At 33.3% G+C, this 26530-nt stretch overlaps 2 protein-coding genes across 2 annotated transcripts; both read left to right on the forward strand.

The window, feature by feature from the left end:
* The first annotated feature begins 1584 nt into the window (after positions 1-1584).
* LOC139886989 (uncharacterized) lies at positions 1585-17101 on the forward strand. The gene is made up of 3 exons (XM_071870629.1): positions 1585-2203; positions 15497-16541; positions 16762-17101. The coding sequence occupies exons 1-3, from the start codon at positions 1585-1587 to the stop codon at positions 17099-17101; spliced, it is 2004 nt and encodes a 667-aa protein (XP_071726730.1).
* A 4335-nt stretch (positions 17102-21436) lies between these two features.
* On the forward strand, positions 21437-23116 carry LOC139862959 (protein MODIFYING WALL LIGNIN-1-like). The gene is made up of 3 exons (XM_071851594.1): positions 21437-21578; positions 21696-21886; positions 22605-23116. Exons 1-3 carry the CDS (start codon positions 21483-21485, stop codon positions 22921-22923), a joined length of 606 nt encoding a protein of 201 aa, XP_071707695.1. The 5' UTR covers positions 21437-21482; the 3' UTR covers positions 22924-23116.
* Positions 23117-26530: the final 3414 nt, after the last annotated feature.

A 26530-nucleotide genomic window follows, 5' to 3' on the forward strand; every position in this document is an offset into this window, starting at 1 on the left:
TTGTGGTTTCTAACACTTTTCAGGTGTTGATTTGAATAGATCAAGAAACTCTGAGGACTGCAGCTGTCATTTTGTAAAGATGGAGAGGTTCTGGGCTGATTGCAGATCATAAGTAGCAGGCTTCATCTTGGGCTTAATTTATTTATTTCTGGGCTTAATTTATTTATTGGGCTTAATCAAGTGAGCTGGAAGTTTGGAGTATAAAAGCTCTTTTATATCGTTTTTTATTGATTAAGTTTTCTAGATCTGAAATCGTTTTTTCATCTCTTTCTATCATCTAGGGTTTCAAGTTCATACAGATGATTCATCTTCTTGATGATTTTGTCTATTATTTGTGAGATTTAGTGTTGTGTGATTACAACCTTCTGTATTTGTGTAATAGTTTGAGAGATCTTTCTTTTGTCTTCTGTTGTGTAGAAGTTTACTATTGAAGTTGATTACGTTTAAGAAGTATTGTTGATTCTTTGAATTGAAGATTGTTACAAGTTTCTACATGGTATCAGAGCTGTAAGGCTCGATCGTGGTGGTTGATTTGTTATTTGTTTCAATTTGGGGTTCGAAAGGAATCTAGGGTTTCATCGGTTCTTGCTCTTAGATCGGTGGTGTTTGCTATCTGTTTGGGTTCGATTGTGAACGTGTGGGTGATAGATTGTTGGATCTGTCGATTGTGATTGAAAACCCTAATTTTCTAGGGTTAGGGTTTGTGTTCATCATTCTGAGTTTTCTCATCTGTCTTCCGCTGCATCATCAATCATTCGTGATTGATTGGTTACATCTTAACTCTTTTTTTATTATTATTTGCATATTATTTCTGTTCTTGTTAAGATTTACAACACTGTGCACAATTCTTTGAAATTGGTGAAAACCTGATCAAGCACAGTTTAAGTTGTAAATTTTTAATTCATATTTGCTATATTTGTGTGATTTCTTATTATCTGTTTTCTGTTGATATTATCTGTCTTCTTGGCTGCTATTTGTGCTATTGCTTGTTTTCTGTTTATTTGTTTATCTGATCTGATCTTGTTTGTTATATCTGCTATATCTGTTTGACTTATCTGATCTTGTTTGCTATTTGTTCTTCCTGTTATCATGGGGGATAGTGGGGGTGCTACCACATCTGTAACCTTAATCAATAAACTTGATTTTGGAGACCCTTTATATCTTCATCCAAGTGATACAACTTCTTGTACACCTATAATATCTATAAAACTCAAAGGCACAGAAAATTATAATATTTGGAGTAGATCAATGCTTCTTGCATTGGGTACTAAAAACAAAATTAGTTTTATTAATGGAACTTGTGTCAAAAGTACAACTGATGAAGTGTTAGCTGCCCAATGGGAAAGGTGTAACACATTTGTATTATCATAGATTCTGGGAACATTGACTGAAGAGCTTTATTCAGGTCAAATCTTTAATAGTCTTGCTTTGAATGTTTGGAATGATTTAAAAGAAACTTATGATAAAAAGGATGGATCTGTTATTTTCAATCTACATCATAAAATAAATTCTTTAAAGCAGAATGATACTCCTCTATCATAATACTATCATAATCTTAATAGTTTGTGGAAACAATATGATTCAATGGTGTCCTCACCTCCTTGCACATGTGGTGCAGATGCCTGCACTTGTGCAGCTTCTGTATCTGTTGAAAATAATAACAAAATGATAAAACTTATGCAATTCTTAATGGGATTAAATGATGTTTATATGCCAATAAGAAGTAATATTCTGTTAAGAGATCCATTACCAGATGTAAAAGCTGCATATGCTATAATTTCAAGAGAAGAGTCACACAGAATTAACTCTTCAAAAGATTCTAGTTCTAAACCACACAGTTCTGCTTTTGTGGCTCAAGGCCCCATTAAAACAAATGCTAATAATGCTTCTAATTTTAACAATAACAGAGGTCCTAATCCCAACTTAAAATGTAAGAAATGCAATAAAATTGGCCACACAATTGAAAGATGCTTTGAATTAGTTGGATATCCACCAAATTTTAAGAAAAACTTCAACAATAACAGAAATTTTAATAATTTCAACAACTTCGGAAACACATCTAATAATAATGCAGCTTCAAATGAAGCAAGCATTAGTTCTTCCTCTCCAATTTCTTTTTCTCTGGAGCAGATGCTTAAACTTCTTAATCTCATAAAAGAACCTTCTACCTCTGCTCCTGCAAGTGCTATGTCAAACATGGAAGGTGAAATGTCCCGTTCTTATTGATTAAAAACGTTCCATATTAATTGATTTCGTTGCGAGGTTTTGACCTCTATATGAGACGTTTTTCAAAGACTGCATTCATTTTTAAAACAAACCATAACCTTTATTTCATAGATAAAGGTTTTAAAAAGCTTTACGTAGATTATCAAATAATGATAATCTAAAATATCCTGTTTACACACGACCATTACATAATGGTTTACAATACAAATATGTTACAACAAAATAAGTTTCTTGAATGCAGTTTTTACACAATATCATACAAGCATGGACTCCAAATCTCGTCCTTATTTAAGTATGCGACAGCGGAAGCTCTTAATAATCACCTGAGAATAAACATGCTTAAAACGTCAACAAAAATGTTGGTGAGTTATAGGTTTAACCTATATATATCAAATCATAATAATAGACCACAAGATTTCATATTTCAATATACATCCCATACATAGAGATAAAAATCATTCATATGGTGAACACCTGGTAACCGACATTAACAAGATGCATATATAAGAATATCCCCATCATTCCGGGACACCCTTCGGATATGATATAAATTTCGAAGTACTAAAGCATCCGGTACTTTGGATGGGGTTTGTTAGGCCCAATAGATCTATCTTTAGGATTCGCGTCAATTAGGGTGTCTGTTCCCTAATTCTTAGATTACCAGACTTAATAAAAAGGGGCATATTCGATTTCGATAATTCAACCATAGAATGTAGTTTCACGTACTTGTGTCTATTTTGTAAAACATTTATAAAACCTGCATGTATTCTCATCCCAAAAATATTAGATTTTAAAAGTGGGACTATAACTCACTTTCACAGATTTTTACTTCGTCGGGAAGTAAGACTTGGCCACTGGTTGATTCACGAACCTATAACAATATATACATATATATCAAAGTATGTTCAAAATATATTTACAACACTTTTAATATATTTTGATGTTTTAAGTTTATTAAGTCAGCTGTCCTCGTTAGTAACCTACAACTAGTTGTCCACAGTTAGATGTACAGAAATAAATCGATAAATATTATCTTGAATCAATCCACGACCCAGTGTATACGTATCTCAGTATTGATCACAACTCAAACTATATATATTTTGGAATCAACCTCAACCCTGTATAGCTAACTCCAACATTCACATATAGAGTGTCTATGGTTGTTCCGAAATATATATAGATGTGTCGACATGATAGGTCGAAACATTGTATACGTGTCTATGGTATCTCAATATTACATAATATACAATACAAGTTGATTAAGTTATGGTTGGAATAGATTTGTTACCAATTTTCACGTAGCTAAAATGAGAGAAATTATCCAATCTTGTTTTACCCATAACTTCTTCATTTTAAATCCGTTTTGAGTGAATCAAATTGCTATGGTTTCATATTGAACTATATTTTATGAATCTAAACAGAAAAAGTATAGGTTTATAGTCGGAAAAATAAGTTACAAGTCGTTTTTGTAAAAGGTAGTCATTTCAGTCGAAAGAACGACGTCTAGATGACCATTTTAGAAAACATACTTCCACTTTGAGTTTAACCATAATTTTTGGATATAGTTTCATGTTCATAATAAAAATCATTTTCTCAGAATAACAACTTTTAAATCAAAGTTTATCATAGTTTTTAATTAACTAACCCAAAACAGCCCGCGGTGTTACTACGACGGCGTAAATCCGGTTTTACGGTGTTTTTCGTGTTTCCAGGTTTTAAATCATTAAGTTAGCATATCATATAGATATAGAACATGTGTTTAGTTGATTTTAAAAGTCAAGTTAGAAGGATTAACTTTTGTTTGCGAACAAGTTTAGAATTAACTAAACTATGTTCTAGTGATTACAAGTTTAAACCTTCGAATAAGATAGCTTTATATGTATGAATCGAATGATGTTATGAACATCATTAATACCTTAATTTCCTTGGATAAACCTACTGGAAAAGAGAAAAATGGATCTAGCTTCAATGGATCCTTGGATGGCTCGAAGTTCTTGAAGCAGAATCATGACACGAAAACAAGTTCAAGTAAGATCATCACTTGAAATAAGATTGTTATAGTTATAGAAATTGAACCAAAGTTTGAATATGATTATTACCTTGTATTAGAATGATAACCTACTGTAAGAAACAAAGATTTCTTGAGGTTGGATGATCACCTTACAAGATTGGAAGTGAGCTAGCAAACTTGAAAGTATTCTTGATTTTATGTAACTAGAACTTGTAAAATATATGAAGAACACTTAGAACTTGAAGATAGAACTTGAGAGAGATCAATTAGATGAAGAAAATTGAAGAATGAAAGTGTTTGTAGGTGTTTTTGGTTGTTGGTGTATGGATTAGATATAAAGGATATGTAATTTTGTTTTCATGTAAATAAGTCATGAATGATTACTCATATTTTTGTAATTTTATGAGATATTTCATGCTAGTTGCCAAATGATGGTTCCCACATGTGTTAGGTGACTCACATGGGCTGCTAAGAGCTGATCATTGGAGTGTATATACCAATAGTACATACATCTAAAAGCTGTGTATTGTACGAGTACGAATACGGGTGCATACGAGTAGAATTGTTGATGAAACTGAACGAGGATGTAATTGTAAGCATTTTTGTTAAGTAGAAGTATTTTGATAAGTGTATTGAAGTCTTTCAAAAGTGTATAAATACATATTAAAACACTACATGTATATACATTTTAACTGAGTCGTTAAGTCATCGTTAGTCGTTACATGTAAATGTTGTTTTGAAACCTTTAGGTTAACGATCTTGTTAAATGTTGTTAACCCAATGTTTATAATATCAAAAGAGATTTTAAATTATTATATTATCATGATATTATGATGTACGAATATCTCTTAATATGATATATATACATTAAATGTCGTTACAACGATAATCGTTACATATATGTCTCGTTTCAAAATCATTAAGTTAGTAGTCTTGTTTTTACATATGTAGTTCATTGTTAATATACTTAATGATATGTTTACATATCATAATATCATGTTAACTATATATATAACCATATATATGTCATCATATAGTTTTTACAAGTTTTAACGTTCGTGAATCACCGGTCAACTTGGGTGGTCAATTGTCTATATGAAACCTATTTCAATTAATCAAGTCTTAACAAGTTTGATTGCTTAACATGTTGGAAACATTTAATCATGTAAATATCACTCTCAATTAATATATATAAACATGGAAAAGTTTGGGTCACTACAGTACCTACCCGTTAAATAAATTTCGTCCCGAAATTTTAAGCTGTTGAAGGTGTTGACGAATCTTCTGGAAATAGATGCGGGTATTTCTTCTTCATCTGATCTTCACGCTCCCAGGTGAACTCGGGTCCTCTACGAGCATTCCATCGAACCTTAACAATTGGTATCTTGTTTTGCTTAAGTCTTTTAACCTCACGATCCATTATTTCGACGGGTTCTTCGATGAATTGAAGTTTTTCGTTGATTTGGATTTCATCTAACGGAATAGTGAGATCTTCTTTAGCAAAACATTTCTTCAAATTCGAGACGTGGAAAGTGTTATGTACAGCCGCGAGTTGTTGAGGTAACTCAAGTCGGTAAGCTACTGGTCCGACACGATCAATAATCTTGAATGGTCCAATATACCTTGGATTTAATTTCCCTCGTTTACCAAATCGAACAACGCCTTTCCAAGGTGCAACTTTAAGCATGACCATCTCTCCAATTTCAAATTCTATATCTTTTCTTTTAATGTCAGCGTAGCTCTTTTGTCGACTTTGGGCGGTTTTCAACCGTTGTTGAATTTGGATGATCTTCTCGGTAGTTTCTTGTATAATCTCTGGACCCGTAATCTGTCTATCCCCCACTTCACTCCAACAAATAGGAGACCTGCACTTTCTACCATAAAGTGCTTCAAACGGCGCCATCTCAATGATTGAATGGTAGCTGTTGTTGTAGGAAAATTCTGCTAATGGTAGATGTCGATCCCAACTGTTTCCGAAATCAATAACGCATGCTCGTAGCATGTCTTCAAGCGTTTGTATCGTCCTTTCGCTCTGCCCATCAGTTTGTGGATGATAGGCAGTACTCATGTCTAGACGAGTTCCTAATGCTTGCTGTAATGTCTGCCAGAATCTTGAAATAAATCTGCCATCCCTATCTGAGATAATAGAGATTGGTATTCCATGTCCGGAGATGACTTCCTTCAAATACAGTCGTGCTAACTTCTCCATCTTGTCATCTTCTCTTATTGGCAAGAAGTGTGCTGATTTGGTGAGACGATCAACTATTACCCAAATAGTATCAAAACCACTTGCAGTCCTTGGCAATTTAGTGATGAAATCAATGGTAATGTTTTCCCATTTCCATTCCGGGATTTCAGGTTGTTGAAGTAGACCTGATGGTTTCTGATGCTCAGCTTTGACCTTAGAACACGTCAAACATTCTCCTACGTATTTAGCAACATCGGCTTTCATACCCGGCCACCAAAAATGTTTCTTGAGATCCTTGTACATCTTCCCCGTTCCAGGATGTATTGAGTATCTGGTTTTATGAGCTTCTCTAAGTACCATTTCTCTCATATCTCCAAATTTTGGTACCCAAATCCTTTCAGCCCTATACCGGGTTCCGTCTTCCCGAATATTAAGATGCTTCTCCGATCCTTTGGGTATTTCATCCTTTAAATTTCCCTCTTTTAAAACTCCTTGTTGCGCCTCCTTTATTTGAGTAGTAAGGTTATTATGAATCATTATATTCATAGATTTTACTCGAATGGGTTCTCTGTCCTTCCTGCTCAAGGCATCGGCTACCACATTTGCCTTCCCCGGGTGGTAACGAATCTCAAAGTCGTAATCATTCAACAATTCAATCCACCTACGCTGCCTCATATTCAGTTGTTTCTGATTAAATATGTGTTGAAGACTTTTGTGGTCGGTATATATAATACTTTTGACCCCATATAAGTAGTGCCTCCAAGTCTTTAATGCAAAAACAACCGCGCCTAATTCCAAATCATGCGTCGTATAATTTTGTTCGTGAATCTTCAATTGTCTAGACGCATAAGCAATCACCTTCGTTCGTTGCATTAATACACAACCGAGACCTTGCTTTGATGCGTCACAATAAATCACAAAATCATCATTCCCTTCAGGCAATGACAATATAGGTGCCGTAGTTAGCTTTTTCTTCAATAACTGAAACGCTTTCTCTTGTTCATCATTCCATTCAAATTTCTTCCCTTTATGCGTTAATGCAGTCAAGGGTTTTGCTATTCTGGAAAAGTCTTGGATGAACCTTCTGTAGTAACCAGCTAGTCCTAAAAACTGGCGTATGTGTTTCGGAGTTTTCGGGGTTTCCCACTTTTCAACAGTTTCTATCTTTGCCGGATCCACCTTAATACCTTCTTTGTTCACTATGTGACCGAGGAATTGAACTTCTTCCAACCAAAATGCACACTTTGAAAACTTAGCATACAATTCTTCTTTCCTCAATACTTCTAACACCTTTCTCAAATGTTCACCGTGTTCTTGGTCATTCTTTGAGTAAATAAGTATGTCATCAATGAAAACAATGACAAACTTGTCAAGGTATGGTCCACACACTCGGTTCATAAGGTCCATGAACACAGCTGGTGCATTAGTTAAACCAAACGGCATGACCATAAACTCGTAATGACCGTAACGTGTTCTGAAAGCAGTCTTTGGAATATCATCTTCTTTCACCCGCATTTGATGATACCCGGAACGTAAGTCAATCTTTGAATAAACAGACGAGCCTTGTAGTTGATCAAATAAGTCGTCGATTCTCGGTAGTGGGTAGCGGTTCTTGATGGTAAGTTTGTTCAACTCTCGGTAGTCGATACACAACCTGAATGTACCATCTTTCTTCTTGACAAACAAAACAGGAGCTCCCCACGGTGATGTGCTTGGTCGAATGAAACCACGCTCTAAAAGTTCTTGTAATTGGCTTTGCAGTTCTTTCATCTCGCTGGGTGCGAGTCTGTAAGGAGCACGAGCTATTGGTGCAGCTCCTGGTACAAGATCTATTTGAAATTCTACGGATCGATGTGGGGGTAATCCCGGTAATTCTTTCGGAAATACATCGGGAAATTCTTTTGCAACGGGAACATCATTGATGCTCTTTTCTTCAGTTTGTACTTTCTCGACGTGTGCTAGAACAGCATAGCAACCTTTTCTTATTAGTTTTTGTGCCTTCAAATTACTAATAAGATGTAGCTTCGTGTTGCCCTTTTCTCCGTACACCATTAAGGGTTTTCCTTTTTCTCGTATAATGCGAATTGCATTTTTGTAACAGACGATCTCTGCTTTCACTTCTTTCAACCAGTCCATACCGATTATCACATCAAAACTCCCTAACTCTACTGGTATCAAATCAATCTTAAATGTTTCGCTAACCAGTTTAATTTCTCGATTCCGACATATATTATTTGCTGAAATTAATTTACCATTTGCTAATTCGAGTAAAAATTTACTATCCAAAGGCGTCAATGGACAACTTAATTTAGCACAAAAATCTCTACTCATATAGCTTCTATCCGCACCCGAATCAAATAAAACGTAAGCAGATTTATTGTCAATAAGAAACGTACCCGTAACAAGCTCCGGGTCTTCCTGTGCCTCTGCCGCATTAATATTGAAAACTCTTCCGCGGCCTTGTCCATTCGTGTTCTCCTGGTTCGGGCAATTTCTAATAATGTGGCCCGATTTTCCACATTTATAACAAACTACATTGGCATAACTTGCTCCGACACTACTTGCTCCGCCATTACTCGTTCCGACACCATTTGTTCCTTTCGTTCTATTAACCCCTGGTCCGTAGACCTCACACTTCGCCGTGCTATGACCATTTCTTTTACACTTGTTGCAAAATTTGGTGCAGAACCCCGAGTGATACTTTTCACACCTTTGGCATAGCTGCTTCTGATTGTTGCTGTTGTTGCGGTTATTATTGTTGTTGGGATGATTGTTGTAGTTGCTGTTGTTGTTGTTGTTGTTGTTGTTGTTGGGCCGTTTGTTGTAGTTGCGATTGATGTTGCGATTGTTGGGATAATTATTGCGATTATTGTTGTAATTGCTATTGTTGTTGTATTGGTGATTCTTATCACCGTTTTGCTCCCACTTTCTTTTGACTTGCTTCACATTGGCTTCTTCAGCAGTCTGTTCTTTAATTCTTTCTTCAATCTGGTTCACTAGTTTGTGAGCCATTCTACATGCCTGTTGTATGGAGGCGGGCTCGTGTGAACTTATATCTTCTTGGATTCTTTCCGGTAATCCTTTCACAAACGCGTCGATCTTCTCTTCCTCATCTTCGAATGCTCCCGGACACAATAGGCACAATTATGTGAATCGTCTTTCGTACGTGGTAATATCAAATCCTTGGGTTCGTAACCCTCTAAGTTCTGTCTTAAGCTTATTGACCTCGGTTCTGGGACGGTACTTCTCGTTCATCAAGTGCTTGAATGCTGACCACGGTAGTGCGTACGCATCGTCTTGTCCCACTTGCTCTAGATAGGTATTCCACCATGTTAACGCAGAACCTGTGAAGGTATGCGTAGCATACTTTACTTTGTCCTCTTCAGTACACTTACTTATGGCAAACACTGATTCGACCTTCTCGGTCCACCGTTTCAATCCGATCGGTCCTTCGGTTCCATCAAATTCCAAAGGTTTGCAGGCAGTGAATTCTTTGTAGGTGCATCCTACACGATTTCCTGTACTGCTAGATCCAAGGTTATTGTTGGAATGTAGCGCAGCCTGTACTGCGGCTATGTTTGAAGCTAGAAAAGTACGGAATTCCTCTTCATTCATATTCACGGTGTGTCGAGTAGTCGGTGTCATTTCCTTCAAAATAGTTAAATGGAACAAGTTAATCATACAGAATATTAAGAGTAGTTAATAGTATTTCGTAGGTTAATATGAACTCATTTATAAAAGCTTTTTCTTCATATTAGCGTTTTATAAGTTTAAATTCGGGTAGTACCTACCCGTTAAGTTCATACTTAGTAGCTAATATACAATTCAACTACTACAATTCTATATGAAAAACTGATTATAATAATATTTCGTGTTCAAACTTTTACACAACATTTTACAAACTTACAATACCGCTTATTTTACATATAGCATGAAATATAGTACACAATAAATTTGATACAAGATGGTTGTGAAGATATTTCTAGCTAGTACACAAGTCGTTCAGCAAAGACAATAAAGACACGTAATTCATACGTCCAGAAACAAGTCATGCATTCTGGTTTTACTAGGACTACTTCCCATCCTTGGTCTTGTGCAACATAACCGTTATGGCCGTTGATAAGACAGCGTGTTGTAACGTCGTCAAAGGGACGAGGGTTACGTAATGTCCAACAGTCCCGTAATAATCTAAAAACCTCATTTCTTACCCCAATTACCGACTCCGTCACTTGTGGAAACGTTTCGTTTAATAGTTGTAGCCCGATGTTCTTGTTCTCACTTTGGTGAGAAGCGAACATTACTAATCCGTAAGCATAACATGCTTCTTTATGTTGCATGTTAGCCGCTTTTTCTAAATCACGAAGTCCAATATTCGGATATATTGAGTCAAAATAATTTCTTAACCCGTTGCGTAAAATAGCATTTGGGTTCCCCGCAATATATGCGTCAAAGTAAACACATCGTAACTTATGGGTTTCCCAATGTGATATCTCCCATCTTTCAAACGAAAGTCTCTTATAAACCAAGACATTCTTGGAATGTTCTTCGAATGTCTTACAAACTGATCTCGCCTTAAATAGTTGTGCCGAGGAATTCTGGCCGACTCTAGACAAGATTTCATCAATCATGTCTCCGGGTAGGTCTCTTAAAATATTGGGTTGTCTATCCATTTTGTGTTTTTAAACTGTAAAATAGACAAGAGTTAGATTCATAAAAAAATACTTATTAATACAAGCAATTTTTACATATATCATAAAGCATAAGCACACTATATTACATATATTACACCACACGAATACAACTATCTTATTCCGACTCGCTCGTTTCTTCTTCTTCGGTTTTGGTTCGTTTTGCCAAGTTTCTAGGGATATATGATGTTCCCCTAATACGAGCCGTCGTTATCCACATTGGTTTAGAAAAACCTGGTGGTTTAGAGGTTCCCGGGTCATTGTTACAACTTAAGGACTTCGGGGGTTGACGATACATATAAAGTTCATCGGGGTTGGAATTAGATTTCTCTATTTTTATGCCCTTTCCCTTATTATTTTCTTTTGCCTTTTTAAATTCAGTTGGGGTAATTTCTATAACATCATCGGAATTCTCGTCGGAATCCGATTCATCGTAGAATTGGTAATCCTCCCAATATTTTGCTTCCTTGGCGGAAACACCATTGACCATAATTAACCTTGGTCGGTTGGTTGAGGATTTTCTTTTACTTAACCGTTTTATTATTTCCCCCACCGGTTCTATTTCTTCATCCGGTTCCGATTCTTCTTCCGGTTCCGATTCTTCTTCCGGTTCCGACTCTTCTTCCGGTTCCTCTTCGGGAACTTGTGAATCAGTCCACGAATCATTCCAATTTACATTTGACTCTTCATTATTATTAGGTGAGTCAATGGGACTTGTTCTAGAGGTAGACATCTATCACATAATATCAAACGCATTAAGATATTAATATATCACATAATATTCACATGTTAAAAATATATAGTTTCCAACAAAATTTGTTAAGCAATCATTTTTCAAGTAAACACGGTCGAAGTCCAGACTCACTAATGCATCCTAACAAACTCGATAAGACACACTAATGCAAATTTTCTGGTTCTCTAAGACCAACGCTCTGATACCAACTGAAATGTCCCGTTCTTATTGATAAAAAACGTTCCATATTAATTGATTTCGTTGCGAGGTTTTGACCTCTATATGAGACGTTTTTCAAAGACTGCATTCATTTTTAAAACAAACCATAACCTTTATTTCATAGATAAAGGTTTTAAAAAGCTTTACGTAGATTATCAAATAATGATAATCTAAAATATCCTGTTTACACACGACCATTACATAATGGTTTACAATACAAATATGTTACAACAAAATAAGTTTCTTGAATGCAGTTTTTGCACAATATCATACAAGCATGGACTCCAAATCTCGTCCTTATTTAAGTATGCGACAGCGGAAGTTCTTAATAATCACCTGAGAATAAACATGCTTAAAACGTCAACAAAAATGTTGGTGAGTTATAGGTTTAACCTATATATATCAAATCATAATAATAGACCACAAGATTTCATATTTCAATATACATCCCATACATAGAGATAAAAATCATTCATATGGTGAACACCTGGTAACCGACATTAACAAGATGCATATATAAGAATATCCCCATCATTCCGGGACACCCTTCGGATATGATATAAATTTCGAAGTACTAAAGCATCCGGTACTTTGGATGGGGTTTGTTAGGCCCAATAGATCTATCTTTAGGATTCGCGTCAATTAGGGTGTCTGTTCCCTAATTCTTAGATTACCAGACTTAATAAAAAGGGGCATATTCGATTTCGATAATTCAACCATAGAATGTAGTTTCACGTACTTGTGTCTATTTTGTAAAACATTTATAAAACCTGCATGTATTCTCATCCCAAAAATATTAGATTTTAAAAGTGGGACTATAACTCACTTTCACAGATTTTTACTTCGTCGGGAAGTAAGACTTGGCCACTGGTTGATTCACGAACCTATAACAATATATACATATATATCAAAGTATGTTCAAAATATATTTACAACACTTTTAATATATTTTGATGTTTTAAGTTTATTAAGTCAGCTGTCCTCGTTAGTAACCTACAACTAGTTGTCCACAGTTAGATGTACAGAAATAAATCGATAAATATTATCTTGAATCAATCCACGACCCAGTGTATACGTATCTCAGTATTGATCACAACTCAAACTATATATATTTTGGAATCAACCTCAACCCTGTATAGCTAACTCCAACATTCACATATAGAGTGTCTATGGTTGTTCCGAAATATATATAGATGTGTCGACATGATAGGTCGAAACATTGTATACGTGTCTATGGTATCTCAAGATTACATAATATACAATACAAGTTGATTAAGTTATGGTTGGAATAGATTTGTTACCAATTTTCACGTAGCTAAAATGAGAGAAATTATCCAATCTTGTTTTACCCATAACTTCTTCATTTTAAATCCGTTTTGAGTGAATCAAATTGCTATGGTTTCATATTGAACTATATTTTATGAATCTAAACAGAAAAAGTATAGGTTTATAGTCGGAAAAATAAGTTACAAGTCATTTTTGTAAAAGGTAGTCATTTCAGTCGAAAGAACGACGTCTAGATGACCATTTTAGAAAACATACTTCCACTTTGAGTTTAACCATAATTTTTGGATATAGTTTCATGTTCATAATAAAAATCATTTTCTCAGAATAACAACTTTTAAATCAAAGTTTATCATAGTTTTTAATTAACTAACCCAAAACAGCCCGCGGTGTTACTACGACGGCGTAAATCCGGTTTTACGGTGTTTTTCGTGTTTCCAGGTTTTAAATCATTAAGTTAGCATATCATATAGATATAGAACATGTGTTTAGTTGATTTTAAAAGTCAAGTTAGAAGGATTAACTTTTGTTTGCGAACAAGTTTAGAATTAACTAAACTATGTTCTAGTGATTACAAGTTTAAACCTTCGAATAAGATAGCTTTATATGTATGAATCGAATGATGTTATGAACATAATTACTACCTTAATTTCCTTGGATAAACCTACTGGAAAATAGAAAAATGGATCTAGCTTCAATGGATCCTTGGATGGCTCGAAGTTCTTGAAGCAGAATCATGACACGAAAACAAGTTCAAGTAAGATCATCACTTGAAATAAGATTGTTATAGTTATAGAAATTGAACCAAAGTTTGAATATGATTATTACCTTGTATTAGAATGATAACCTACTGTAAGAAACAAAGATTTCTTGAGGTTGGATGATCACCTTACAAGATTGAAAGTGAGCTAGCAAACTTGAAAGTATTCTTGATTTTATGTAACTAGAACTTGTAAAATATATGAAGAACACTTAGAACTTGAAGATAGAACTTGAGAGAGATCAATTAGATGAAGAAAATTGAAGAATGAAAGTGTTTGTAGGTGTTTTTGGTTGTTGGTGTATGGATTAGATATAAAGGATATGTAATTTTGTTTTCATGTAAATAAGTCATGAATGATTACTCATATTTTTGTAATTTTATGAGATATTTCATGCTAGTTGCCAAATGATGGTTCCCACATGTGTTAGGTGACTCACATGGGCTGCTAAGAGCTGATCATTGGAGTGTATATACCAATAGTACATACATCTAAAAGTTGTGTATTGTACGAGTACGAATACGGGTGCATACGAGTAGAATTGTTGATGAAACTGAACGAGGATGTAATTGTAAGCATTTTTGTTAAGTAGAAGTATTTTGATAAGTGTATTGAAGTCTTTCAAAAGTGTATAAATACATATTAAAACACTACATGTATATACATTTTAACTGAGTCGTTAAGTCATCGTTAGTCGTTACATGTAAATGTTGTTTTGAAACCTTTAGGTTAACGATCTTGTTAAATGTTGTTAACCCAATGTTTATAATATCAAAAGAGATTTTAAATTATTATATTATCATGATATTATGATGTACGAATATCTCTTAATATGATATATATACATTAAATGTCGTTACAACGATAATCGTTACATATATGTCTCGTTTCAAAATCATTAAGTTAGTAGTCTTGTTTTTACATATGTAGTTCATTGTTAATATACTTAATGATATGTTTACATATCATAATATCATGTTAACTATATATATAACCATATATATGTCATCATATAGTTTTTACAAGTTTTAACGTTCGTGAATCACCGGTCAACTTGGGTGGTCAATTGTCTATATGAAACCTATTTCAATTAATCAAGTCTTAACAAGTTTGATTGCTTAACATGTTGGAAACATTTAATCATGTAAATATCACTCTCAATTAATATATATAAACATGGAAAAGTTCGGGTCACTACAGAAGGTATATTCTTTAATTCTAGTGTTAAGTTCAATATGAACTTTAACAAATTCTTCAATTCTAATCTATCTCAATCAAAATCCATCCAAAATAGATAGATTATTGATTCTGGAGCTAATCAACATATGACTACTTCCAGTAATGGTTTAAGTAGTGTTATTGATATTTCTGGCTTAAAACTGACAGTGGGACATCCTAATGGCACTCAGGCTCTAATAAAAGGAATTGGTAATCTTGTTCTAAACAAGTTTATCACCTTAACTGATGTGCTAATTGTTCCTGAATACTGTGTCAGTTTAATGTCTGTTGGAAAACTTTCAAAAGATAATAAATTAATTGTAAGCTTTAATGAATCAAAGTGTTATGTCCAGGATTTGAAGGACAAGATAATAAGAGAGATTGGTAAAGAAGAAGGTGGTTTATATTTTTTTGATAACAAAGTGGATTCCAAAGTGTCTGATATTAAGTGTATTGTAAGTTCCTGTTCTGCCTCATGTAAACTATGGCATTCAAGGCTTGGTCATCCTTCAGATCAAGTTCTTGCAATTCTTAAGAATAAGTTGAACATAACTGATAAAATTAATAATGATCCATGTGAAGTTTGTCATAAAGCCAAACAAAGCAGAATTTTTTTTTCTTTAAGTGAACACAAAACCTCAAATCTTGGTGATTTAATTCATCTGGATTTGTGGGGTCCATTTAGAGTTCAGTCAAGAGAAGGTTATAAATATTTTTTAACTATTGTAGATGATTATTCTAGAGCTGTTTGGCTTTTCTTAGTTAAAAGTAAAGAAGAAGTTTGTGATAATATAATTAGTTTTGTTCAACTGCTGGAAACTCAATTCAATAAAAAAGTTAAAATGTTTAGAAGTGATAATGGAACAGAATTTGTAAATCAAAAAATGAATAATTTTACAAACAACAAAGGCATAATTCATCAAACAACTTGCTCTTATACACCACAACAAAATGGTGTGGTTGAAAGGAAACATAGACACTTGCTAAATGTTGCAAGAGCTCTTATGTTTCAAGGGGGGTTACCTTTAAACTTATGGTCTAAATGTGTTTTAACTGCTTGTTATTTGATTAACAGGACTCCTACATCTGTGTTTAATGGAAAATCTCCTTATGAGTTGGTTTTTAAAACTGAACCTAATCTCTCCCATTTGAAGTGTTTTGGTTGTCTTTGTTTTTCTGTTTCTCTTAATCCTGTTGACAAATTTAGTAGCAGGTCTATAAAGTGTATTTTAATTGGTTTTTCAAATGTCAAAAAGGGTTACAAGCTTTTTAGTCTTGAAGACAAAACTATTTTTTTTCTCTAGAGATGTTAAGTTTTATGAAACTGTGTTTCCTTTAAAAATGAAAAGTTCTTTTTCAAATGATTTTCATAATGATTCTTATTCTTCTTAAAAAGTTCAAACTGAAGTTTCTTCTGAAAATGATTTAAATAGCATAAATTTGTTTGATGATCTTTTTAAAACTACTAATAATACTTCAAGTCCCAATGATGAAGGGAGAGTAACAAATGAGTGTGATGGCAATAGTGATAATGAACAGTCTCCTGTTCATAATCCTGCTGCAACACATAATGAAGGTAATCCTTTATCTCCTGAGGGCACACATTCTTCTGAAAGTCAAAATATAAATGAATTAAGGAGATCTTCCAGAAGCACTGTATTTCCTAAAAAATATGATGATTTTGTTGTTGATGGTAAAGTTAAATATGGTATTGAAAAGGTTGTAAATTACTCCAATTTGTCAAAAGATATTATTGCTTTGTTTCACACTTGAATAAATCTGTGGAACCAAAGTCTTTTAATCAAGCAATAACAGACCCTAATTGGGTTGAAGCAATGAACCTTGAGATAGAGGCTTTAAATAGAAATAACACATGGACTGTTACTGATTTACCTGCTGACAGAGTGCCTGTTGGTAGTAAATGGGTTTACAGAATTAAATATAAAGCCAGTGGTGAAATTGAAAGATTTAAAGCAAGGCTTGTTGCTAAAGGATTTAGTCAAAAAGAAGGAGTTGACTATGATGAAACCTTTAGTCATGTTGTTAAACATGTTACTGTAAGGTGTTTCCTAACACTTGCAGTTCAAAATGATTGGCCTCTATTCCAGTTGGATATAAATAATGCCTTCTTGTATGGAGACTTAAAAGAAGATATTTATATGACTTTACCAGAAGGGTATTATTCTGACTCTGAGAACAAAAATAAAGTGTGCAAACTTAATAAGTCTTTGTATGGCTTGAAACAAGCACCTAGGCAATGGAATGAAAAGCTTAATTCTGCATTACTTGAAAATGGTTTTCATCAAAGTAAATCTGACTATTCCTTGTATGTAAAGAATATAGAAAATGTTTTTATTGCTTTGCTTGTGTATGTTGATGATATTGTTATTACATGTAATGATTTAAGTGAAATTAAAAAGTTCAAAGTTTTTCTTCAAACAAAATTTTTAATCAAAGACTTGGGAAAGTTAAAATATTTCTTGGGTATTGAAGTTTTAAGGTCAAATGAAGGTATTTGTCTTTCTCAAAGAAAGTATTGTCTTGAATTGTTGAGTGATTATGGTCAACTAAGCTGCAAATCTTTTGCTACACCTATTGAGTCAAATCAGTGTATAAATTGTGAACCTAATGAAAAGGATTATTTGATTTCAAATGTAACAGAGTTTCAAAAGCTTGTTGGAAGGTTAATTTACTTAACTTTAACAAGGCCAGATATTTCTTTTGCTGTTCATGTGCTTAGTCAATATATGCATGCTCCACTTAAGTCACATTTAGATTTAGCTTTTAGAACATTGAAATATTTGAAAGCTGCTCCAGGCAGAGGTGTTCATCTTGTTAAAGGTACAAATCTGTCTTTAAGAGCTTATTGTGATTCTGATTGGGGTAAGTGCAGATTAGATAGAAAATCTGTTACTGGGTATCTGGTATTCTTTTGTAATTCTTTAGTTTCATGGAAAAGCAAAAAGCAAACAACAGTTTCTAGGTCATCTGCAGAAGCAGAGTACAGGGCTCTAGCATCTGTTGCTTGTGAAGTTATTTGGGTCAAAAATCTTTTGAATGATTTAAACGTTAAAGTTGATTTACCTGTTGAAATATTTTGTGATAATAGCTCAGCCATTCAGATTTCTGCAAATCCAGTGTTTCATGAAAAAACAAAGCATTTTGACATAGACTTACATTTTGTTAGAGATAAAATCTGTACTGGTGTTATAAGAGTTTCTAAAATTGATTCTTCAAGGAATTTAAGTGACTTATTAACTAAAGGGCTAACAATTAAACAACATAATTTTTTAGTTAATGGTTTAGGTCTAAAAGACCTGTTCCAGACTAAGCTTAAGGGGGGATGTTAAATTTATAAATATAAATTTAGCAAGCTTAGTTTCTTAATTATTTTGTGTTGTCTTCTTATTTGTGGTTTCTAGCACTTTTCAGGTGTTGATTTGAATAGATCAAGAAACTCTGAGGACTGCAGCTGTCATTTTGTAAAGATGGAGAGGTTCTGGGCTGATTACATATCATAAGTAGCAGGCTTCATCTTGGGCTTAATTTATTTATTTCTGGGCTTAATTTATTTATTGGGCTTAATCAAGTGAGCTGGAAGTTTGGAGTATAAAAGCTCTTTTATATCGTTTTTTTATTGATTAAGTTTTCTAGATCTGAAATCGTTTTTCATCTCTTTCTCTCATCTAGGGTTTCAAGTTCATACAGATGATTCATCTTCTTGATGATTTTGTCTATTATTTGTTAGATTTAGTGTTGTGTGATTGCAACCTTCTGTATTTGTGTAATAGTTTGAGAGATCTATCTTTTGTCTTCTGTTGTGTAGAAGTTTACTATTGAAGTTGATTACGTTTAAGAAGTATTCTTGATTCTTTGAATTGAAGATTGTTACAAGTTTCTACACTAGGGTCGTCCAGTTACTTTTATTTTCATGAGCCATGTTAAATAAGTAAAAGTAAACATTTTATATACTAATTTTTTTAATTATAATAATACTCCATAATAAGTTCAATAACACTAAAACCGTTGTAAGTGCTAGTATCAATCAAAATAACAGTTGTAGAAAACATAATATAAAATCAAATGGATCTAGTATGTAACCTATATTTTAAGGCCCTTTTGAATATTGAACCACGTGCGATTGCACACCTTCCACGCTTCAATATTTGACATATGTCTAATTTTCAGATTTATAGTATCATTTTCTATTTTCACTCTTCAAACAAAACAAACGACTTACCTATCATTCCCTGAACTAAAACTCAAATTATTCAACCAAACAATACAGAAGTGTATTATTATAGCTAGTTACTAAATATTTCAATGAACTTTTTGGGTCGTTGAAATTAAAGATTGTTGGATTTAATCGGCTTGTGTGTGTCCCACATCGAAAAATGAGTGAAATAAATGTATCCATATAAGATTAAGGGAATTTTTCTTTATTACCAATTAGTTTTAAAGTACTTTGGGACTAATAAGTTTATATGTTGTACATCAGGGTGGAGAGGTCGCGAGTTTGTAAAAAGCCGAGATGTAATTATATTATAGAATAATAATAATAATAATAATAATAATAATAAGAGTTTTTCTAAAAACAACCTACTTTTAATAATAACCACCTCATTATCTACTTGCTAACAATCCACTAATCTCAATGTACCCTTTTTATGCATAAAATATTTTTTAAAGATAGTTCTTAGAGCCAATGTTAAAAACATTCAATAAGAATAGTATATAAATAATAAATTGAATAAAAGGTTGGTTACATAATCCATATAAACTTTTTTTTTTTTTTGGCAAAAAAAAAAAACATAATCCATATAATACTATTTTTAAGAAAGCGATGATGTAACATTATAATTTTATATTACTTCAATTCTTAGACTGTTAAAATAATATCGTCTATAGTTGTGGTTACTTACCTTTTTAAATTTTAAAAAGCCATTGATTCTGAGATATAGTCACATCATTCCAAATTCTTACTTTTATAATTAGTAAATTATGTAATTTATTTTTGTTTTGGCCAACTATTGTTTTTTATTCGAAATTACAAAGAAATTCAGTTATCTTCTATTGTTTTAACTTCTGATTCTTTGAAAATTTAAAGGAACTCTCACTTGTTTAAATTCTCATAATTAAAATTCTTTGAAAATTTACAGGAGAAAAGAAGCATAAACAAAATTGAAACCTTAGACCACCGTAAGGCTCACTTGACAAAATACAAAGGTTTTAGCCGTCGAAATGTGGGTTAAGTTTAGTGGCCGAAATGTGCTCTGTACGTGTATGCAAATTTTTGGGAAAAATAAATAAACTAAAAAAATAAAGTCAACTAGCTAATATGTTTTGGTAGTATTCCTTTTATATAAAGGATGCAAAAAAGAAAGAAAAAAAAAAAACAACCTAAGGTTGACGAAAGTTTGCCATATTCTTTATATACGACATTTTTCATATATGTTACAAATTATAAAATATGGTATGATTTTTTCTGACAACCCATAATGTTATTCTTAATGTGTACTAATATATTATATGTAACGGTTACTATTGACTTTTTACAGGAGTTACTGAAATACTAATCTTATTTGTATGTTAAAAGTTATCGTTAGAAAAATTCATTAAAATACTCTAATCGTTATTTTTAATACCTATTGAGCCCACTAATATAACTAAAATTGTATCTCCATCATGTTCCAATAATTTGAGATTAATATAAACTATAGACTGAAGTGATGATACTTACACGATCAATTTTAGTCATATATCAGTAATATACTTTAAAGCATTATATTATACAACACCTTAAAATACATTTAGTGGTTTATGACTAAAAATGATAAGGCTCACCTCGCTAAAATATTTATTAATATTAATGTATCGGAGTATAAAATAACCTTGTAAGAATGACAAGATATGCCAAAGAATATCAACGCATATGAAATCCCATGTTACCATGAAAAATGGTTGACTAAGTTTTAGGTCGACATACAAAAGTAAACGTTGATTTTTTTGTTTTTTGGTATCCATTTGCATATAATTTCATCCAATCATACACGACTTAAATAATATATCAACCTTCTATATATACTTACACCATCATTACAAGCTTTCTTCATCCACAAAAACACTCGATAGTACTTTCATACACAACTCATAAATGGAGAGCAAAGTCTTAGGGTACTGCGCAGTTGCTGCGGTCCTTGGAATAATAGCTGCAGCCACTGGTTTTGCAGGGGAGGCTACAAGAGTTAAGGTAATAACATAAATGAACAAATATTCATGTTTCGGAAATAAGTTAAAACGAAAAGTGAACAATTATTCTGTGACGGATAAAGTATATTGTGTTAACAATATTGTTGTACGCATGCAGGCTTCTGAAGTTTATATCGTGTTCGATACGTGTGTCTATCCAAGTAGTCCAGCTCTCGCACTTGGAATTGTATCAGCAGTGTTCACAATCATAACACGAATTTACATAAGTGTTTCGTTTGGTGGAGCTGGTTGTTGTCGAACTGACCCTAACTCAACTCCAATTTCTAAACTCTTATTCGTGTTTTCATGGTACTAGCCAGTCACTAATCTTATCTTGTATTTATCAATTTTTGCTATATATATATATATATATATATATATATATATATATATATATATATATATATATATATATATATATATATATATATATATATATATATATATATATATATAATTAGATTTTGCTAACGACAACCCTTAGAGCTGTCGTTAGTGTGCTAATTTAAGGTATTGTACTGAGCAGTTATTTACTGACGCGAAAGTGACATTTTTAAAATTGTACAATTATTTTATGCACGTTAATGACAACCCTTAAGGGTGTCGTTAGCAATACCTAAGGGCATAGGCGAAACTACATGGGGGCAGAGGGGGGCGCCCGCCCCCAGTAGATTTTTTTTTTTAGTGTAAAAATTTTGGGTTTTTCGACTTTGCCCCCGGTGGATATTTTCAAAACCTACATATTTTGCCCAAAAACGTTCAAATTTTACCCAAAGATCTTCGACTTTTGCCCCAAAACCTTCAAATTGTGCAAAAAAAACCTTCAACTTTTTCCCAAAAATCTTCATAAATTGCCCAAAAACTTCAATTGTTTGCCTCAAAACAGCCATATTTTGTCCAAAAAATTTGCTACGCTTTTAAATTTTTTTTTGCCCGATGAAAAAAAATTCTAGTTCCGCCACTGCCTAAGGGTTATCGTTAAATTAATTAAGGCACTAAAGTTAATTATTCTTGAACATATATGCAGGGTAGCATCGGTTATAGCAGTGGCTCTATTATTGGCTGCTGCAGGTCTAAATAACAGACAAGGTGGACAGGTTGATTCATATGGTTACATTACATGTTATGTTGTGAAGCCTGGAATCTTTGCTGCAGGAGCTATTTTAGCTCTTTTAAGTGCGGCTTTTGGGATTGCGGCTTATCTTACGTTAGCACCACCACAACAAACCACCACAAATGCGGCGGTTGCGTTCCCCATGGGTGCCATGAATATGAATGTTGATCCAGAGAAAAATCCAACTCCAGTGCCCTTCCCTCCTCAACAATACCCTCCTCCACAATATTAAAAAGAAAATAAACGATTATAAAATTTATCTTACGAACATTTTCAAACCCTTATATATAGATTGTTCCTGGATATATAGTAGATTTTACTTTGATGATCTTCACTTAATAAAGTTGTATATTTCCGTTTTTCTCGATTGCATGTATCTTATTTAATGGTATGAACGAATTTGTAATTGATGATTTAAATTTAAGGCCTACATTATTTGGCAAAATATAACAAGTATCTTGTATTCTTACACTATCTTGGCCCAATTCTAATTGTACCGTCATATGACAACAACGGGTAATTAAACAAATAAGATTTTTAATGAATGTTAGTGAGATTTGAACTTGAAACAACTATCTTTGGATGGTTAACAACAATTAACAACTAAAAGTTGGATTAGGCTTAAATAAAATTGTAATTTTATAAACAACTTTAATTATCGTGAGTGTGAGAGCTTGATGACATTCAATATATTATTTGTTATAATTCAGTAGGCTTATAACTACCTTTAGTGGTTTGATTCTTGATGTTATAATTCAGTAGGCTTATAACTACCTTTAGTGGTTTGATTCTTGATTAAGAATGCTAATAATGAAGTGTAAGAGCAAAGATGATAATGGAGAGAAAGAAAGAAACACTTTGTAAGTGTGAGAAAATGGTGCAAGTTTAATGTTTGCATTCATGGCTATTTATAGCAAAAATATCACAAGTTTAGGTAATACAATAATATTACTTTTGTGTATCAATAATTGACTATCCATTTATATATATATTTATATATTATAACACTCCCCCTTGGATAGCAATTTTGTTTGTTGAAGATCAACTGTAAGTTACTGCCTCGTTAAAAACCTTGCTAAAGAAAACCCAGTGGGAAAAAAAACTTTAGCTAAGGGAAAAAGAGTGCAGCATGGAGTTGACTCCCCCTCAAGTAGACATCGCTTCAGTTGTTACATCTTTTGAACATTTCTCATACCAATGTTATGAACGTGTGTTCTGAAAATAGCAGTTGGAAGTGCTTTCGTGAAAAGATCAGCAGAGTTTTTGCTGGATTGAACATATCTCATTTCAATCTCGTTGTCCTTAATGAGATTTTGAGTGTATGAGAAGAATCTAGGAGGTATGTGTTTGGTTCGGTCACTTTTGATATACCCTTCTTTCATCTGTGCTATGCAAGCTGCATTATCTTCATAGATAATTGTTGGACTTTTATCGCGTTCTAGTCCACAAGAATCAGTAATGATTTGTGTCATTGATCTCAACCAAAAACATTCCCGAGTAGCTTCATGTAATGCAATCACTTCGGCATGATTTGATGATGTAGCAACAAGTGTTTGTTTTTGATAACGCCATGATATTGCAGTACCTCCATTTAGGAATACATATCCAGTTTGAGATTTAGCTTTATGTGGATCAGATAAATAACCTGCATCAGCATAACCAACCAAATCTTGTTTTGATTCGTTAGAATAAAATAATCCTAAATCAGTAGTTCCTCGAAGGTATCGAAATATGTGTTTGATCCCATTCCAGTGTCTTTTGGTAGGAGCAGAGCTGAACCTTGCCAACAAATTAACTGCAAAAGAAATGTCAGGTCTTGTACAATTTGTAAGATACATAAGAGCTCCAATTGCACTAAGATATGGTACTTCTGGTCCAAGAATATCTTCATGATCTTCACATGGACGAAATGGATCAGTTTCAACATTGAGTGATCTAACAACCATAGGAGTACTTAATGGTTTTGCCTTGTCCATATTGAAACGTTTCAGAATCTTTTCAGTATATGTTGTTTGATGTACAAGTAAACCATTAGGCATATGCTCAATTTTTAAACCAAGGCAATACTTGGTTTTTCCGAGATATTTCATTTCAAATTCTTTCTTTAGAAGTTGAATGGCTTCATGGATCTCTTTATTTGTACCTATGATGTTAAGATCATCAACATAAACAGCTATGATCACATATCCGGATGTTGTTTTCTTAATGAAAACACAAGGACAAGTAAAGTTATTTGTATACTCTTTGCTTATCAAGTAATCACTTAATCGGTTATACCACATACGTCCCGATTGTTTTAACCCATATAAAGATCTTTGTAATTTAATTGAATACATTTCTTTGGGTTTTGCATTTGATGCTTCTGGTTCCTTAAATCCTTCAGGTATCTTCATATATATATCACTATCAAGTGATCCATATAGATAAGCAGTCACAACATCCATGAGATGCATTTCTAAATTTTTAGAAACTGCCAGGCTGATTAAGTATCTAAAAGTAATTGCATCCATAACAGGGGAATAAGTTTCTTCATAGTCAATTCCCGGTCTTTGAGAAAAACCTTGAGCTACAAGTCTAGCTTTATACCTTGTAACTTCATTTTTCTCATTTCTTTTTCGGACAAAAATCCATCTGTATCCTACAGGTTTCACATCTTTAGGAGTGAGAATGATGGATCCGAAAACTTTTCTTTTATTGAGTGATTCTAATTCAGCTCGTATTGCTTCTTTCCATTGAGCCCAATCATGTCTATTTTGACATTCAACCATAAATGTTGGTTCTGGATCATCATCATTATTCATGATGTCATATGCAACATTAAATGAAAATTTCTCATCAAGATTTTTCATTTCATTTCGGTTCCATAATATTTTTGAATGTGCATAATTGATTGCAATTTCTGTATTAACATCATCAATCTCCTCTGCAGTAGGAGTACTGATTTGTGGTTCTTCTTGAACACTTTCTTTTACCTTATTATCAGCTAATTTTCTTTTTCGATGATTTTTATCTTTGGAACCAACTGGTCTCCCACGTTTCAGACGTGGCATAGATTCATGAGTGACTATATTATCAGTTTTCTGATTTGGAATCTCAACTCGAGCTGGAGTATTAACTGCTGGTATATATGATTTAGTCACCCTTTTTGTATCTGAGAATGCATCAGGCAATTGATTTGCAAGTTCTTGTATATGCATTATCTTTTGAACTTCTATCTCGCATTCTTTTGTGCGAGGATCAAGATACTTTAATTGAGGTTCACACCATGAAACATCATTTTCTTTATTTTTTATTTCTCCCCCTAATCTAGGAAACAATGTTTCATTAAAATGACAATCAGCAAAACGTGCTGTAAAAACATCACCTGTCATAGGTTCAATATACCTTATGATTGAAGATGTTTCATATCCAACATATATTCCCAACCTCCTTTGAGGACCCATTTTTGTACATTGTGGTGGCGCAATTGGAACATATACTGCACAACCAAATGTTCTAAGGTGGGAAATATTTGGCTCTTGACCAAAAGCAAGTTGTAGGGGGAAATATTTATGACTTGCACTTGGTCTGATGCGAATCAATGCAGCAGCATGTAAAATTGCATGACCCCATATAGATACAGGGAGTTTTGTTCTCATTATCAATGGTCTAGCGATTAACTGTAAACGTTTAATCAGTGACTCGGCTAAACCATTTTGTGTATGCACATGAGCAACAGAATGTTCAACAACAATTCCTATAGACATGCAATAGTCATTAAATGCTTGAGATGTAAACTCACCAGCATTATCAAGTCTCACCTTTTTAATGATGTAATCAGGAAAATGTGCTCTCAATTT

Source organism: Rutidosis leptorrhynchoides, chromosome 1, assembly GCF_046630445.1.
Source record: "Rutidosis leptorrhynchoides isolate AG116_Rl617_1_P2 chromosome 1, CSIRO_AGI_Rlap_v1, whole genome shotgun sequence".
Lineage (NCBI taxonomy): Eukaryota > Viridiplantae > Streptophyta > Magnoliopsida > Asterales > Asteraceae > Rutidosis > Rutidosis leptorrhynchoides.

Excerpts from the sequence above, each read along its gene's own strand:
- LOC139886989 (XM_071870629.1), top strand. The coding sequence starts at position 1,585 with ATGGTGTCCTCACCTCCTTGCACATGTGGTGCAGATGCCTGCACTTGT. Across the intron at positions 2,204-15,496 it reads TGCTATGTCAAACATGGAAG|TGGGACATCCTAATGGCACT; the intron begins GTGAAATGTCCC and ends TAAAACTGACAG. Across the intron at positions 16,542-16,761 it reads GTTGACAAATTTAGTAGCAG|CATAAATTTGTTTGATGATC; the intron begins GTCTATAAAGTG and ends TGATTTAAATAG.
- LOC139862959 (XM_071851594.1), top strand. The coding sequence starts at position 21,483 with ATGGAGAGCAAAGTCTTAGGGTACTGCGCAGTTGCTGCGGTCCTTGGA. Across the intron at positions 21,579-21,695 it reads GGGAGGCTACAAGAGTTAAG|GCTTCTGAAGTTTATATCGT; the intron begins GTAATAACATAA and ends GTACGCATGCAG. Across the intron at positions 21,887-22,604 it reads CTCTTATTCGTGTTTTCATG|GGTAGCATCGGTTATAGCAG; the intron begins GTACTAGCCAGT and ends ACATATATGCAG.